Source organism: Dysidea avara, chromosome 12, assembly GCF_963678975.1.
Source record: "Dysidea avara chromosome 12, odDysAvar1.4, whole genome shotgun sequence".
Lineage (NCBI taxonomy): Eukaryota > Metazoa > Porifera > Demospongiae > Dictyoceratida > Dysideidae > Dysidea > Dysidea avara.
Window position 1 is genome coordinate 5,043,424 of NC_089283.1, and position 13,608 is coordinate 5,057,031.

General features: G+C 38.5%; 4 protein-coding genes across 4 annotated transcripts in view; 2 read left to right on the forward strand and 2 right to left on the reverse strand.

The window, feature by feature from the left end:
• Positions 1-2,904, reverse strand: LOC136241472 (uncharacterized). Its single transcript, XM_066032689.1, has 10 exons — positions 2,713-2,904; positions 2,562-2,660; positions 2,441-2,509; positions 2,190-2,386; positions 1,227-1,347; positions 1,043-1,180; positions 663-993; positions 377-475; positions 213-328; positions 1-164 (listed from the first exon to the last, which is right to left on the reverse strand). Exons 1-10 carry the CDS (start codon positions 2,845-2,847, stop codon positions 84-86), a joined length of 1,386 nt encoding a protein of 461 aa, XP_065888761.1. The 5' UTR covers positions 2,848-2,904; the 3' UTR covers positions 1-83.
• Positions 2,863-6,270, forward strand: LOC136241476 (small ribosomal subunit protein uS17m-like). Its single transcript, XM_066032692.1, has 2 exons — positions 2,863-3,020; positions 5,873-6,270. The coding sequence occupies exons 1-2, from the start codon at positions 2,922-2,924 to the stop codon at positions 6,086-6,088; spliced, it is 315 nt and encodes a 104-aa protein (XP_065888764.1). The 5' UTR covers positions 2,863-2,921; the 3' UTR covers positions 6,089-6,270.
• On the reverse strand, positions 6,030-8,618 carry LOC136241471 (pleckstrin homology domain-containing family A member 8-like). Its single transcript, XM_066032688.1, has 10 exons — positions 8,502-8,618; positions 8,087-8,203; positions 7,834-7,974; positions 7,681-7,784; positions 7,531-7,628; positions 6,908-7,476; positions 6,794-6,852; positions 6,539-6,740; positions 6,427-6,488; positions 6,030-6,321 (listed from the first exon to the last, which is right to left on the reverse strand). The coding sequence occupies exons 1-10, from the start codon at positions 8,545-8,547 to the stop codon at positions 6,163-6,165; spliced, it is 1,557 nt and encodes a 518-aa protein (XP_065888760.1). The 5' UTR covers positions 8,548-8,618; the 3' UTR covers positions 6,030-6,162.
• The window catches only part of LOC136241470 (vesicle-fusing ATPase-like), an 8,165-nt gene continuing 3,122 nt past the window's right edge, over positions 8,566-13,608 (forward strand). Inside the window, exons 1-13 of the mRNA XM_066032687.1 lie at positions 8,566-8,722; positions 8,970-9,057; positions 9,108-9,147; positions 10,462-10,546; positions 10,596-10,683; positions 10,961-11,074; positions 11,170-11,223; positions 11,384-11,491; positions 11,846-11,915; positions 12,242-12,361; positions 12,493-12,535; positions 13,080-13,191; positions 13,518-13,608. Of these exons, the coding sequence (XP_065888759.1) occupies positions 8,625-8,722; positions 8,970-9,057; positions 9,108-9,147; positions 10,462-10,546; positions 10,596-10,683; positions 10,961-11,074; positions 11,170-11,223; positions 11,384-11,491; positions 11,846-11,915; positions 12,242-12,361; positions 12,493-12,535; positions 13,080-13,191; positions 13,518-13,608 (1,111 nt within the window). The 5' untranslated portion in view covers positions 8,566-8,624. The remainder of the gene's footprint in view (positions 8,723-8,969; positions 9,058-9,107; positions 9,148-10,461; positions 10,547-10,595; positions 10,684-10,960; positions 11,075-11,169; positions 11,224-11,383; positions 11,492-11,845; positions 11,916-12,241; positions 12,362-12,492; positions 12,536-13,079; positions 13,192-13,517) is intronic.

A 13,608-nucleotide genomic window follows, 5' to 3' on the forward strand; every position in this document is an offset into this window, starting at 1 on the left:
GGCACTTATTGTGCAACAAATATCAATCTGGCACTTGACAAGATAGAAGTCACATGCATTAGAAAGGTATTCATGTCAAATTATTAGGAGGCGTTGATCCTGTGTAAATACACCTTGTATCCTTCAGTGTGGTATTGTATAGCGGCTTTTACTGGATCTGTAGCCTGTAGGAGATTACAGTAACATAACAGTTACTCTAATAACCTGACTACCTCGTATATGCCACGCCCAACTATAATGATGTCACTACCACATGATCCAATCACATGATCTGGTGTACGATATTGTTGTCCCTTCCCATCACTGCTTACTCCAGACAAACGGACACCTTCAGTGATCACATGATGTTATACAAGATCATGTGATCCACATATACCTGGTGTAAAGTGTAGCTGTCCAGTATTTTTCAGAAGTTTTCTTTGACTAACCACACCCACTACCTTATTAGGATGTTGTTCTGCCATCTCTGCTGTTGCTAGAGGAAACAAAATGAAATTCACTAATAGATGATACCAAGAGTTCATAATATTAATGTCTGAAAGCATTGTCACTAAGATGCAGGAAGTTAGGGATAGAAAATTCTGTGAAATAATTTTTACATTTAGTGCAGAGAACAACTTAAACATTGTCCAGAAATAAAGACAACAAAATGAGCTGCTCACCTTGAGCATACTCCAGTGTGGTTAGGTTACCCTCACTGCTCATTTCACCAACTAACACCACACCTGTGTTTGTCATCACATCCAGGATGCTACGTCCAGGAAGTGCATGGGCTGTAACCATATCTGCCCACTCAGCAATCCTGTGAGTCCCACCTTCTAGCTGCAATTTACATGTGTTACCAATGTCTGCAAATTTACGATCCTCCATTAACAGAAAATTATGCTTCTCTGCCAACTGCTTTAGTTGTTGAGTGAATACAATGGAAAAGTCTTTGATAATGTCAGAGTGAAGTTTTAGAACACAAATGTGAGGTCCAACTTGATCAGCAAGCTGTACATCACGTCACTGTTCAAATATACACACACAAATTAATTCCCACCTCTAATATTGCTCTACTATCTACAAGATCTGCTGACAAGGCCAAATTAGTTTGTTTGTGATGCATTAAATGGAACAACTTCTTGGCTATAGGATGAGTAGCAAGGTCACAACGGGTGAGGTAGCTTTCAAACTGAACCTGTAGTCAATAGTGAATAACAAATGTCAACTAGTTTGTTCTTAACTGATTGTGGTTTTGAAGGAACTTGGCTTGTAGATAGAAATTGTTTCACCATTTGTGTTGTGTCTGTAGTGATCAACTGTTCTGCTTCTAACATGTCAACCATCTCAGACAACTTTAGCACACTGTAACAGCAGAAAATTCAAGAATGGTATTAGCAAGAGTTCATAATATAAAAACAGAGGTTTTTATATTATGAACTCTTGGCATTAGTGTTCCTTCTACTTGCTAACACAACAATGTTACCTTGTCTAATTTTATACCTATCAAAATAATTAGAAGTCATATGGAAAAGGGAATATATATGGGTGACACTAACTTTCCCAAAGGAAATAAGGCGCATGTTTGATTCGATGAATTATTCCAGAAAATTTTGATCCAAGAGCCTTTCTATCCCTGCTACTGTTAATACGATGAAGTATTGACCTTGCCATAATTGTGTCCCTGCTGTGCATGCACCCAATTATATACAACATCAATTTTGTCCTGCGATAGCATATTGACCGGTGAGAGCACTTAGATAAAGTCCTTAGAGATTTGAATTACCATTGCACTCACTCACTAGTGTATCAGCGTGTCAGTACCATTATGTATAGAAGTTAGCATGGGCATTTATTTCCTAAAAGTGATTTTTAATCTAGCACTTAGAAATGATACCTGGGCTTTTGTTTTTCAGTACAAACAGAGTGGCAATGGTAGTTTAATAATAAGCCTACAGTTTGGATTCTTGTCTAGCACACATTACGTTCATGAGTATTCAGATGAAATAACCAGTGCACAATCGAGCTGATACATGAATCTGAGCCCAGCTCTAATACAGATTAAATACAGTAACTGCATATATAAAAAATCCCTGACAACCAAAGGATGGATGAAAACCTGAAGACACGTTTGGAAATCAAAGTCACCTTGCAAAATGAAGCTATACTATAGTACTGGCATATAACACTTAATACATCTGCAGTACCTGTGTAACATCAGTCCAGCATTAGTAAGTGTTAACTCAGCACCTTGTTCACGATCTACTATGGCTACAACATGTTTCACTGCTACTCCAACATCTTGTAGTGATGAGACTGTCTCAAGAACACTGGAACCTGATGTGACCACATCTTCTAACACTACACATCGACTGCCACTGTCATACACACCCTCAACCATACGCTATTAAATACATCACATACATTTATCACCAGATAAGCAGGCTATAGAACTTACTTTTGTGCCATAGCTCTTGGCTTCTTTCCTACGTAGCAACATGGGAATGTCATGCTTAACAGATACACACTAAAAATAGGTTTATAATGCAGCTAACAAAGTTTAATGCATAAATTCTTACTGTTGCTATGGGCAAAGCTGTGTAGGGGACCCCGCATACATGTGAAAACTCTCCAGTGATATCGCCCACGCATTGCCACATTAATTCACTAACGCTTGCCTGCAAAAAAAAATGTTACTGCGCATGCTCAGTATAAAAATACACGCGGTACCAGCAGTTGAGGATACGAGAACAACACCCTTAGGTCACAGTAGATTGGAGAAGTTATCCCACTCTTCAGCTGAAAGCTGCCAAATTTGATAGCCCCAATACGAAACAATTCCTTTGTCACTTGCAGCTTGTCCATAATTTTTTCGAATCAACACGTAAAGGGGCGCTTAATTTAGTGCGCGTTTATGCAGCGCTTTATTTGGAGTCAAGATGTCGATGGGGTTAGTAGGTCGCGTTGTGGGGACTAAGATGCAGAAGACAGCTAAGGTGGAGGTGTTTCGTCTATCCCTTGATACATACGTGCTAAAGGTACGCGAGATAAAGTACTGTAATGATCACCTGATTATGCACTTATCAATGTTTTGCCCCACTGCTATGAACACGGGGGTAGGTGGAGATTTGAACATTAAAATTCTGGTTCTTCCACACAGGATGTGTTACTGCATTATGACTTACTGGGTAGCTATCTTTCAAATTGGCAGCAAAGAGTTCTGTGAACAATCTGACTGGGGTCAGATGTCAATTGGTGTGCCCCAAGGATCTATTTTAGGCCCCTTGCTTTTTGCTTTGTATATTAATGACCTGCCTAGTGTCAAATTTGGATTTGTATGCTGATGCTGAATTGCACTGTAGCCATTCGGATTTGAGCATAGTAGAGACTTTCTTACAATCTGCTGTGGCTTGTTGGCTGTGCAGTTCTCAATTGGGTTTAAATGCTGTCTAATCCTCATAAGACGTCAACAGAAAATTGCAAACAAATCACTTACTGGAGATACTTTACTGGCTGAAGTAGATTCTGTTTTATGTCAACGTTATACTGCTATTCAAGTTTTCAAGTCCATACACAAATTTTCTCCATCATATTCACAAGGTATCTTTTGATACTCTAAAGATGTGACTGGTCATGTTGGCTGCAATACCAATCGCCTTTTTCCCGGGTGTCTGCCATTTCTGGGAAAAGGTCCTTTTATTATCATGGGTATGTTCTGTAGAACAATCAACTGTTGTGCTACTCTTTCGTCGTTCAAGAAATTGTATTGGCATGAAATATTAACTCTTTGTATCTTGTGTGTGTGTGTGCGTGTGTGTGTGTGTGTGTGTGTGTGTGTGTGTGTGTGTGTGTGTGTGTGTGCATGTTTATTTTTGGTGAGTTGTATTTGTGTTTTGTACTCTTCTTCTTTTGCTCACAGGGCTCCACTGAAAATCACTATTTGGTTATTGAGTGGACCCCCTGTTTAAAATTACAATTACAATCCCCACTACCTGTGGCCATTTCCATGCCGAATCCCCTCCTATCCCCCAGTGAAAGACCACGGGACTAGTAGAGGATATAGCAAGACCACACCTCTTGTTTTAATGCCAGAAGGTGTAGCTACCAAGTGATACTATAGTGTTTTTCAGTCTTATAGCTTCTTGCTCGGTTTGTAGCGACATCACCCAATGTGTCTTTTATAAACAGCTTGCTTACACATAATCTAGCTAGTAGACAGCATGTGAGCCTTGCTGGAATAAAGCAGAAAGATGCTCAGTGTTTGAATGAAAAGACTGAGAGTGTTACGCTGAACAAGATAGAGAGTGGGCACTTTGATTCCCCCTGTTCATAGTAGTGGGGCAAAACATTGATAGGTGCATTAGCGATACTTTGCTATTTCCAGAAATAATTTAGATTGCATACCCCTTTACCGATCAGGGCGAGGATCAAAGTGATATGTTCTGTATGTGCTAGGGTCAAGTACCCTGCTTTCCATGTCAACATATGACTACAAGCTGCATAAAAGACATTTCTACTACCACTATGATATAGTGTGCAACCTGTGACAATTACTGAGTCCATGCTTTACTGCTATGTGTACACAATATATTTACAATTCACACTTCATGGTGCTTACCATACAGAGGATTATTGTTGTGAGGTCCAAATTTTTGTGAAGCCATTAAAATAGCCTCCAGCATAAATTTCTCCATAATTCTACGCATCTCTTTGGATATTATGGCAAAGTTATGAAAGCTTAGGATTACAGAAGGCCTATGCATAATGCTGCTAACTTGAAAATATAAGAATTCAGTCTGCCAACAGAATTCACAAAGTTTGCAAAAAAAATTGGACTTCACACATAATACCCGCTGTACACTAATCAACCATATTGTATTTATTGTCAATACTTTCTATGTTCTCTTGTATTTTGTTAGTCTCGTGTTCCTATGTACAGCAGCAAGGGTGGGTATTTTGTTATACATGTTTGTTATGATTATCTCTGCCCAGACAGGCCCATACTTAGTTGCAAGTACATACTCAGACTTAGTCAGTGAAAAGAACTGACAACCACCAAGCATTTCCTTGTGGATTTTTGTCCCAGTAATGTAAGGGGTAATCTGTGACCGGGATCAAAATCAGATTAAATGATCAAGAGATTAGTACTGAATCAAGCAATCAAGTAGTACTCAAAAGAAGGAATCAAATGTCTTAGTTAGTAAAGCAAAATTTTATAGCACTTTAATATTTAGCTCAAGATGTGAAATCAAGTGATCAAGCTATAATTATTTTAGTCGATCAAATATCTTAATCCTATGGTTCTACAAAACTACTGGTACTGACTACCTCTTACTAGGGACCCGCCGATTATGCTGGCATAATTATGAGCATAATAGGTGCCTGAAAGCATTGAGTATAATGCTAGCATAATAGGAAGAATATTTGTGTAATAGTATGAATTCTTGCTTATCAAAATAGCTATCACAGAAAGATCGATATACTCTAATAGAACAGTCAGTAACTCTAATAGAACAATCACATAGCTGACTGTTCTATTAGAGTATATCGATCTTTTCTGTGATATGCATTTTGACAAGTAAGTTTGTGCTTCAGCCACTTATTATTTATCCATAAACTGGAAATTATTAGCAGAGCTTGATAACTGAGGCATAAATAATTGGGCATAATTTAAGCATAATAGGTAAATATTTGAGCAGTGCAGCATAGCATTATAGGTAAAATTATGAGCATAATTGGCGGGTCCCTACTCCTTACAACAATGACTGACCAATCAGAATTTAAGAGCTGTGCTTATTATACATATTGTAAGTTGTCATTCAGTGTAATGCCCTTTTGTACAACCAATAGTTTTGGTTGCTTGTAATATTGTCTGTTTACTATTGTATAGTATTACAAGATTCGTAAGAAGTTCTTTGCACACGATGAGAAAGAGAGATGTCGTGATGGAGACCTGGTCTATATTGAGTCATGTCCCCCAATCAGTAAACACAAACACTTCAATGTAGTCAGAATAGTGGAACGTGCACCACAACTCACTGACAATATAGCTTCTAAAGACACTAGTTTAAAACACAAGGACGATACACCAAAACAACCAAGTTGATATGTGTATTACACTATTACAGTGCATTATATTAAAATTTGTTCAAATAAATAAATCATGTATTTGTGTATATGTTAGTTGTCTAGTTGTTGGTCAGTGTAGAGTTTCTTAATCACAACTAGCAATCGTTGAAGAGAAACTGAGAACTGCTGCATGTCTGCCATTACTGTTTCCTCAGAGGTTCCCAACATGTTGACAAACTGGTCGTGGTAGGGTACTGCCTTTACTGCCAGCTAGAGAGAATAAGATTAGAAACACAGCAACATAAGTTTACAAATACATGTAGCAGAAAATTGTGTTGTGTATTATGTTTTGCAAGTGTTTTACCATGTACTTACAGCAAACAATCCTCGTACAACCCAATTGTGGTGCTGTCTGAGAGATTTGCTGTATGCTTTTCCTAATTAAGAGTTAGTATGTTCCATTTATACCGATATGTGATATATTTACCAGCTGCTACGGCCAAGTCATGTTCACCAGCAGCAACTTCAGAAAGGAACACCTGTATGAATTCCATAGCTCGCTTCAGCCACAGTAATGCATCTGTCGCTGAATCCTTTGCATTGTGGGTCCCAGTTTGTAATTCTTGATGTACCATGGCTTGTAATGTGACAAACTGTTTCTGATTAGAATCATACTTACGCCGTAGTTTCTGTGTAGCACACACATACAATAAAGAATACATGTACAGTACAATACCCTTACTGTGATGTTGCCATTGATGTCAGCTTTTACTGGAGCAAAAGCTGTAGCACTTAGTAAGTCTGCGATTAACAGTAATATATACTCAATATGTGTATACTGTAGGCAGATACTTACTGAAGAAGGGAAGTGTGTCTTCACAAGCTTTGAGAAATTGGTCAGTTGGGATACCACTATCAGCAAGAAACAGCACCTCAGAAAACTTGTGTGGTAGTTTAGAGAAGAAAGTGCTAGTTCTTTGCTGAGGTTGTTGTTGTTGCTTTTGATGAGGAGCAGAATTCATATCTTCGGTGGTAACCTGTGAGTTGGTTTGACTATTGCTAGATGTTGTTGAGTCTGGGTGGTAAGGCTCTTGGGCTACCAAACTGGCCAAACCCTGGTCTGCAGAACTAGAGCTTGGAGTCTCCGCCTGATGTGAGAAATTGGAATCAGAATTTAGAATTTTTGAAGTAGAATCAAGAACAGAATTTTGGTTAACAGAACTGGGGTGGGTAGAACTGGAACCAGAAAAGGATGGAGTATGAAATACAGAGTGAGTTTCAGGAATCAAGTGAGAAGGTGTGTCACCTTCAGGTGGTTGTTCTGATACAAAACTGGAATCAAGTAATGAGTCATGATTTGTGGAATGTGGCATGAGTACGGGAGATGTAACAGTGGAATCAGAAACGGATTTTGTAACTTGGCCACTACAAACAGTACACACAACCATGAGCCTTACATCATAATGATGTAATCCTTACTTGTCAGCCTGTACACCCATAGTCTCCATACAGTCAGCCAAGTTGTTAAGGAACTGGTCACAAGACTCGCTCAACAGCCGTTCCATTTTTGTCAAATCCTAACAAACACAACACACAATCTCTCAGTGGTCATAATGGTTCAAAGTTTACCTCAGTATTATAGGTATGTGACTGCATGAAACGTCTCAAGTTGGTGACATGGTTGATGACTTTCTGACACTGCCAGTGTAACTCCATCACTTTCATGTACCGAACTGTAGTGAAATTTAACATTACACTGTAGTTCTCAAAAACTCTACATACCTGAGTGTTCAGGGTTATCTCTCCTGGCATTTCCCAGGGCAACCAGCCATCGCTGACGCTCCTCACGAGTGGCAGCCTTGACATAAATATATCGATCTCCAGGTAGAATAATATCCAAGCGTAACTCATCATTAGGTGGAGCTACACAACATAAAACCAGTAAAATTGTACTCACAACACTTTTCATTAAAAATGCTACACATTACATATCGCAGTGCTTTCTATATTGTAGCACCTGTGATACTCTACTCACCCCTGAGGGCACATGATGCCATACGTACTGAGCCACGACAACCCAGACGGACATCTTCAGCAGAGAGATAGTAAGACAACACTCCACCATCCAACACAAACCATCTTGACTGCCAACCTACAAATGGTACACATCCCTATTAAGCCTGCAATTATAGGGTAAACAATGCAGTGTGTACTTCCTGTTACAAGCCTAATTATATAAAGTAATAGTGACCAGATACAGAACTACCAACACCTTTCTTTACACGACTTCTATGGCATAGTGTACACTTACAGTTACTCAAGCTATAGACGTGTAAAACTCGCACTTGTGTTGACTTGAAATTTGAAAAGCGAGTTGGAAAGTCATATATAGCAGACAACTCAATGTTATATTCACTACCATAATGAACTACATAGTAAGAAGTACTCACCAGATACGTAGTTGGTCCACTTGTGTAACGTTCCTTCAAAATGCATGACGAGTCGGCACAGTTTATAAGTGCGCTTTATTTAGGAAGTAAGAAATTATTCTAATTAATGCCCAGTTATTCAAAATGTTTAAACTGGTGAGGAGCCCGTCAGACGAAATAACGCTATCCAATTGTGCTGCAGTCAATGTCAAAGACCACGAAGAATCGCTAAAGTCTAGCAAGTGAGTAAGTGTAGTCCGTAAAGCACTGGATGTATTAAAATGACACTTCAATTTGTAATCATCCTCGTGATTTAATGATTTGAAGGGAGATTACATCAGTTCTAAGAACTGCTTTTCAGCAGTGCCCTATATTCTAACGACTTTATTGTCCTTTTGTGAAGTCCGGTAAAGAGTTTTTCTACACAAAGATTTGCCCTTAAAATTTTCTTTGATGAATTCTATGTAATTATCACACTACTTACTGTAGGTATGCTAAACTGAATGGCAAGTATGTCTTTAAGTTAACACCAACTAATGATGTAAGGCAAGGCGCCATTGGTCTGGGAGGACTACAGGTAAAACACTACATCTAAGCATGTGCCGTGATGGATGTGTTATGTTCCAGCGAGCTTGGGTCAAGGCAGATGAAGGTCATATGATTCCTGGTAAGCCTTTATCTAGTTTGTAAGGTTGCACCAAAAGACTTTGCCTGCATTTGATTGTAGGAAACTCTGCCTAATAATAAATCAATCAGATATACTATATATTGCAAGACTGAGCTAGCTATAGGTTGTCAATCAGCCCTAAAGTAGCTCCAGGAAGTTGTTTCTCTGTCATGGAATAAATATCAACACAAGTTAGAGAGTGGCAATTGTTTTGAAACATGCCTGTTGATGTTGCAAACAACACACCTATTCAACATGGGAATTGCTTTATCATAGTTTCATTTTGCAACTTCATTCTGTGACCAAAATATGATGTTCACATATAGCAACCTTACATTGTATTACAGAAGTATAAACCCAAGGACCATATGCTAACAAGCATTCTATCTAATCAGCTGCTCTTAATTCCTACAACAAGACCACCATTTAAGTCACAAGTACCATAAACGACAATTCAATTAGTCACACTTATATGCACCCTGTACTAAGAGTGATGGTCCTTGACTCTATTCTGTTTACTTGCATACATTTTATGGGATATGCTATTTCACATACGCACCAGCCTGTTATATTCCCACCTACCTTAACATACAGTAGTTGATGTATTATCAAGTACAATAGTACATTATAGTAGGGAATCACCCAATGCATAAAACTGTTGGGGAATGTGTGTTTACACACAACACAGGCATACATGGTTGAAAGTTTATCCACTGGGCTACTTGCAGGGAAGGAATATAACCGTAGTGACTTGTTATGAAATGAAGAACAATGGCGACTCACGATTCAAAGTTCTTGCCTCATTTGATTGTTGATCATTTTATAAGGCATGTAAATTGTTTGCATGATTAAAGTTTCTTACAAAGCAAGTTTTGGTTATATGCAGGGAAAAACCCTAGGTATCATTTTAATCCTTATTACATCACGAATTCAAGAAGTAAATTGTGTAGCCATAGGAAGTATGCTTTGAAAGTTACAGCTATGCGTATTTACCTAAATACTTAAGGGCTGATGGAGGTTATATCTTCATGTCTCTTGTTTTGCAACCTATTGGTACAAGAGGGGTAAAATTTGGCCAGCTAGTTGACGCAACGTTAAATAAGCAAAAGGATTGTTTTGACCAGCAACTCCTGTTGTAATAATGTGACCAGGCTGGAGAACCATAAACACAATAGTTAATTTTTTCACAGCCATAAGTGACTAAACCCTCCATATACCACTGTACTGTATATCAATATCAAATACATGTACACATGTGTTGATCAAGTACGTATACTCTAGATATGTATTGACCATACAAACGTTATTTCTCAGTGACCCCAATCTCCTATGATAAGGATATTAGCTGTTATTTGTACCAGATGAGTGTGGAGCTAGCCTTCTATCCTAAGGATCCAAGGTGGGCACAGGGATGGTGTTATTGTACCATCAACTAACTATGATTGTAGGAAGCCTCCACCTCCTTATGATTCAGATCAGCTGGCTAACCTGCTTAGGGATATGTACAATAACAATCCCTTCAGTCGGGAACAAATAGTACGTTGCTTTTTATGCCATTAACTTACAGTGGCATATAATTTTATTAAAAGTTTGGTATTTGGTGTTGTGAAACTGCTTAAACCATTTATTTTAGAAGTGATCAATGTATCAGTATAGCTACATTTTAATGTAGTTAAATACACAAGCAGTTGATCAAGGAAAATAATTTATGTAGCGACACCAAAACCATTTATTATTGTATAATGTGGTCTATAAATTTGGTATAATTTTGTGTAACCACTGATATCACGCCTGGTTTTGTGTACGTATGTAGTTTGTCGTTAAACCTGATAAAAACAAGGCACAGTTGCTGCGTGCTCGCATCCTTGATTTGACTGGCTCAAATCCGGACATGCTTCGCAAGGGAGACAGTGGCAAAGGGCAGAAGGTACAGTAAATAAGTTGTGATGTAATAGATCATGTTATCGTGCATCTATGTGGTCACATGATGAACACTGATGATGTTAATATTTTCACACACAGCGTGATAATGGAGTGATGACACATCAGACGTTGGTCAAATTTGAGAAGGCCGAGGTGAGATTTGTATTAATGCTGCTACTATGGAATCATACCTGTATAATCTGTCTTTGTACATAACTTGCTACTTTAACACCAAGCATTGATCAACTCTTGATAAATCACACCATATGTTAGTAATTGTTCAGCTACACAACTTGCTATTATCCCCTCACAGGACACAGTACTCCTTCTCACTGGCAGCAGTAGAGGATACAGCACACAGGCAGCCATTATCAGCCCTGACTGGGACTTCTCTCAGATGGGAATTGGTGGACTGGACAAGGTATAATGGTGACAGTTTTGAATTTGCAATGAAAAGTATTGTACATACAATGAAACCTGCTTATGTAACTGGACTAAGGGTACCACATGATTTACTGTATCTCTCAACATGCTTGAAAAGCACATTTACTGGTTTGCATATTATATTGGAGCAACTGAGCAAACTTTCACAAATTACACATTTGAATTGCTTCACACTTAAAACTTCAATGCAAATTTTGCCCTAACTGTAAGTAGAGAGCTACACATGCAGCTTATATGTATGTGCCATATGTATATATACAAGAGTTCATAATATATATGACCTTGTACGTTGCTACACTGCACTGCAGTAATGTGAGTTTCAATACTGTAGGAATTTTCTACCATCTTCAGAAGAGCGTTTGCCTCGCGTGTGTTTCCTGCTGAAATTGTGGAGAAGCTTGGTAAGATGCAGTGTCTGTCTACATGTGTTCATGGGTGTGATTTACCTGGCATCACTCATACAATACTCAGGGTCAAACACAATATTTCACAAGAGTATATATGCATTTTGGAATTTTGCATGAAACACACAAGCTTTTGTTGTCAAGTTATCTAATGGTGCTGGGTACCCAAACCATGTCTCAAGCTACTGTACACATGATGATTTTCATTTGCAGGTAGCATAGATTATTATTTACTCCAAGAACAGTCATTTACAATGTGTATATGTAACATACTTGTGTACTTAAAGTTAGCATATGCTAATCACATGCTGATCACATGCTAGGGTGTAAACACGTCCGGGGCATGTTGTTATATGGACCGCCAGGCTGTGGTAAGACTTTACTGGCTAGGCAGATTGGAAAGATGTTGAATGCTCGTGAGCTCAAAGTGATCAATGGCCCAGGTTAGTTGGTAACACTATATAGATCACTACAACATAATGATAGAGTAGTGTATACCAGTAGATTGTGGGTGTGTGTAGCTCTGTGTCCATGTGTGCCTACATTTGTAATGTGCTGTTGTCTTTCATGGCAGAAATTTTGAACAAGTTTGTTGGTGAATCAGAGGCTAACATCAGGTATGGTACTGTGTATTGTAGGTCCAGAAGTGTGTGTGTGTGTGTGTGTGTGTGTGTGTGTGTGTGTGTGTGTGTGTGTGTGTGTGTGTGTGTGTGTGTGTGTGTGTGTGTGTGTGTGTGTGTGTGTGTGTGTGTGTGTGTGTCTTATGTAGTGCATGTGCTGTGCAATATGTAATACTGTAATATCATCAATACTACGATAGTATCCACACTGGATTTGATAACCAACACTAGATTCTTGCAAGAATTAATAATATGGAAAGGCTGTATATTAAGATGCTCTAATAGAACACTCATCACATTAACACATGTAGCAACAAAATGACAGGGATACTATCATAGTATTGATGATATTACAGTATTACATATTGCACAACACATGCGCTACATACTAACACAAGACATATTTGTACTGTATGCAAAGACAGACAGACAGACAGACACACACACACACACACACACACACACACACACACACACACATACACACACACACACACACATACACACACACACACACACACGATAATAATGGTCTCTCTAGGAAGCTGTTCACGGAGGCAGAGGAAGAACAAACTAAGCTGGGATCAGCTAGTGGACTACACATTATCATATTTGATGAGATTGATGCTATCTGCAAAGAGAGAGGCACGGTGGTAAGAAATAAATTAGCAATGAACCTCTCTTGAGTAACATGTACTAAGTCCCTATCTAGTCTACAATATGTACAAAATAACAGATAGTTTCACTACAAATAATGTACGATTTTAAGTCCATTACAATGAAACTTTGGACCAAATATATATATATATATTTTTTTTTTGCTTTTTGCACCTTTAGAAAGGTTTTCTCTTTCATTAGTATTAAAGCCACATTTTGAGACTAAATTCTTTGTCCTTTATAATATGTGGGGTTTTTCTATTGTGTTCTTAATGTATTGAGAGTTTGTTCTTCATTAGTTGTGTCATTGTTACACCACTAGGGTGGGGGGACAGGTGTTCATGACACGGTAGTTAACCAGCTCTTGGCCAAACTAGATGGAGTGGAGCAACTTAACAATGTACTGCTAATTG

Coding starts and splice junctions, on each gene's coding strand:
- LOC136241476 (XM_066032692.1), top strand. CDS start 2,922: ATGTCGATGGGGTTAGTAGGTCGCGTTGTGGGGACTAAGATGCAGAAG. Junction 3,021..5,872: donor TTGATACATACGTGCTAAAG/GTACGCGAGATA, acceptor ACTATTGTATAG/TATTACAAGATTCGTAAGAA.
- LOC136241471 (XM_066032688.1), bottom strand. CDS start 8,547: ATGCATTTTGAAGGAACGTTACACAAGTGGACCAACTACGTATCTG. Junction 7,785..7,833: donor AGATAACCCTGAACACTCAG/GTATGTAGAGTT, acceptor ATTTCACTACAG/TTCGGTACATGAAAGTGATG. Junction 7,477..7,530: donor ATGGGTGTACAGGCTGACAA/GTAAGGATTACA, acceptor TACTGTTTGTAG/TGGCCAAGTTACAAAATCCG.
- LOC136241472 (XM_066032689.1), bottom strand. CDS start 2,847: ATGGACAAGCTGCAAGTGACAAAGGAATTGTTTCGTATTGGGGCTATC. Junction 1,348..2,189: donor GCTGGACTGATGTTACACAG/GTACTGCAGATG, acceptor CTGCTGTTACAG/TGTGCTAAAGTTGTCTGAGA. Junction 476..662: donor CACACTGGAGTATGCTCAAG/GTGAGCAGCTCA, acceptor TGTTTCCTCTAG/CAACAGCAGAGATGGCAGAA.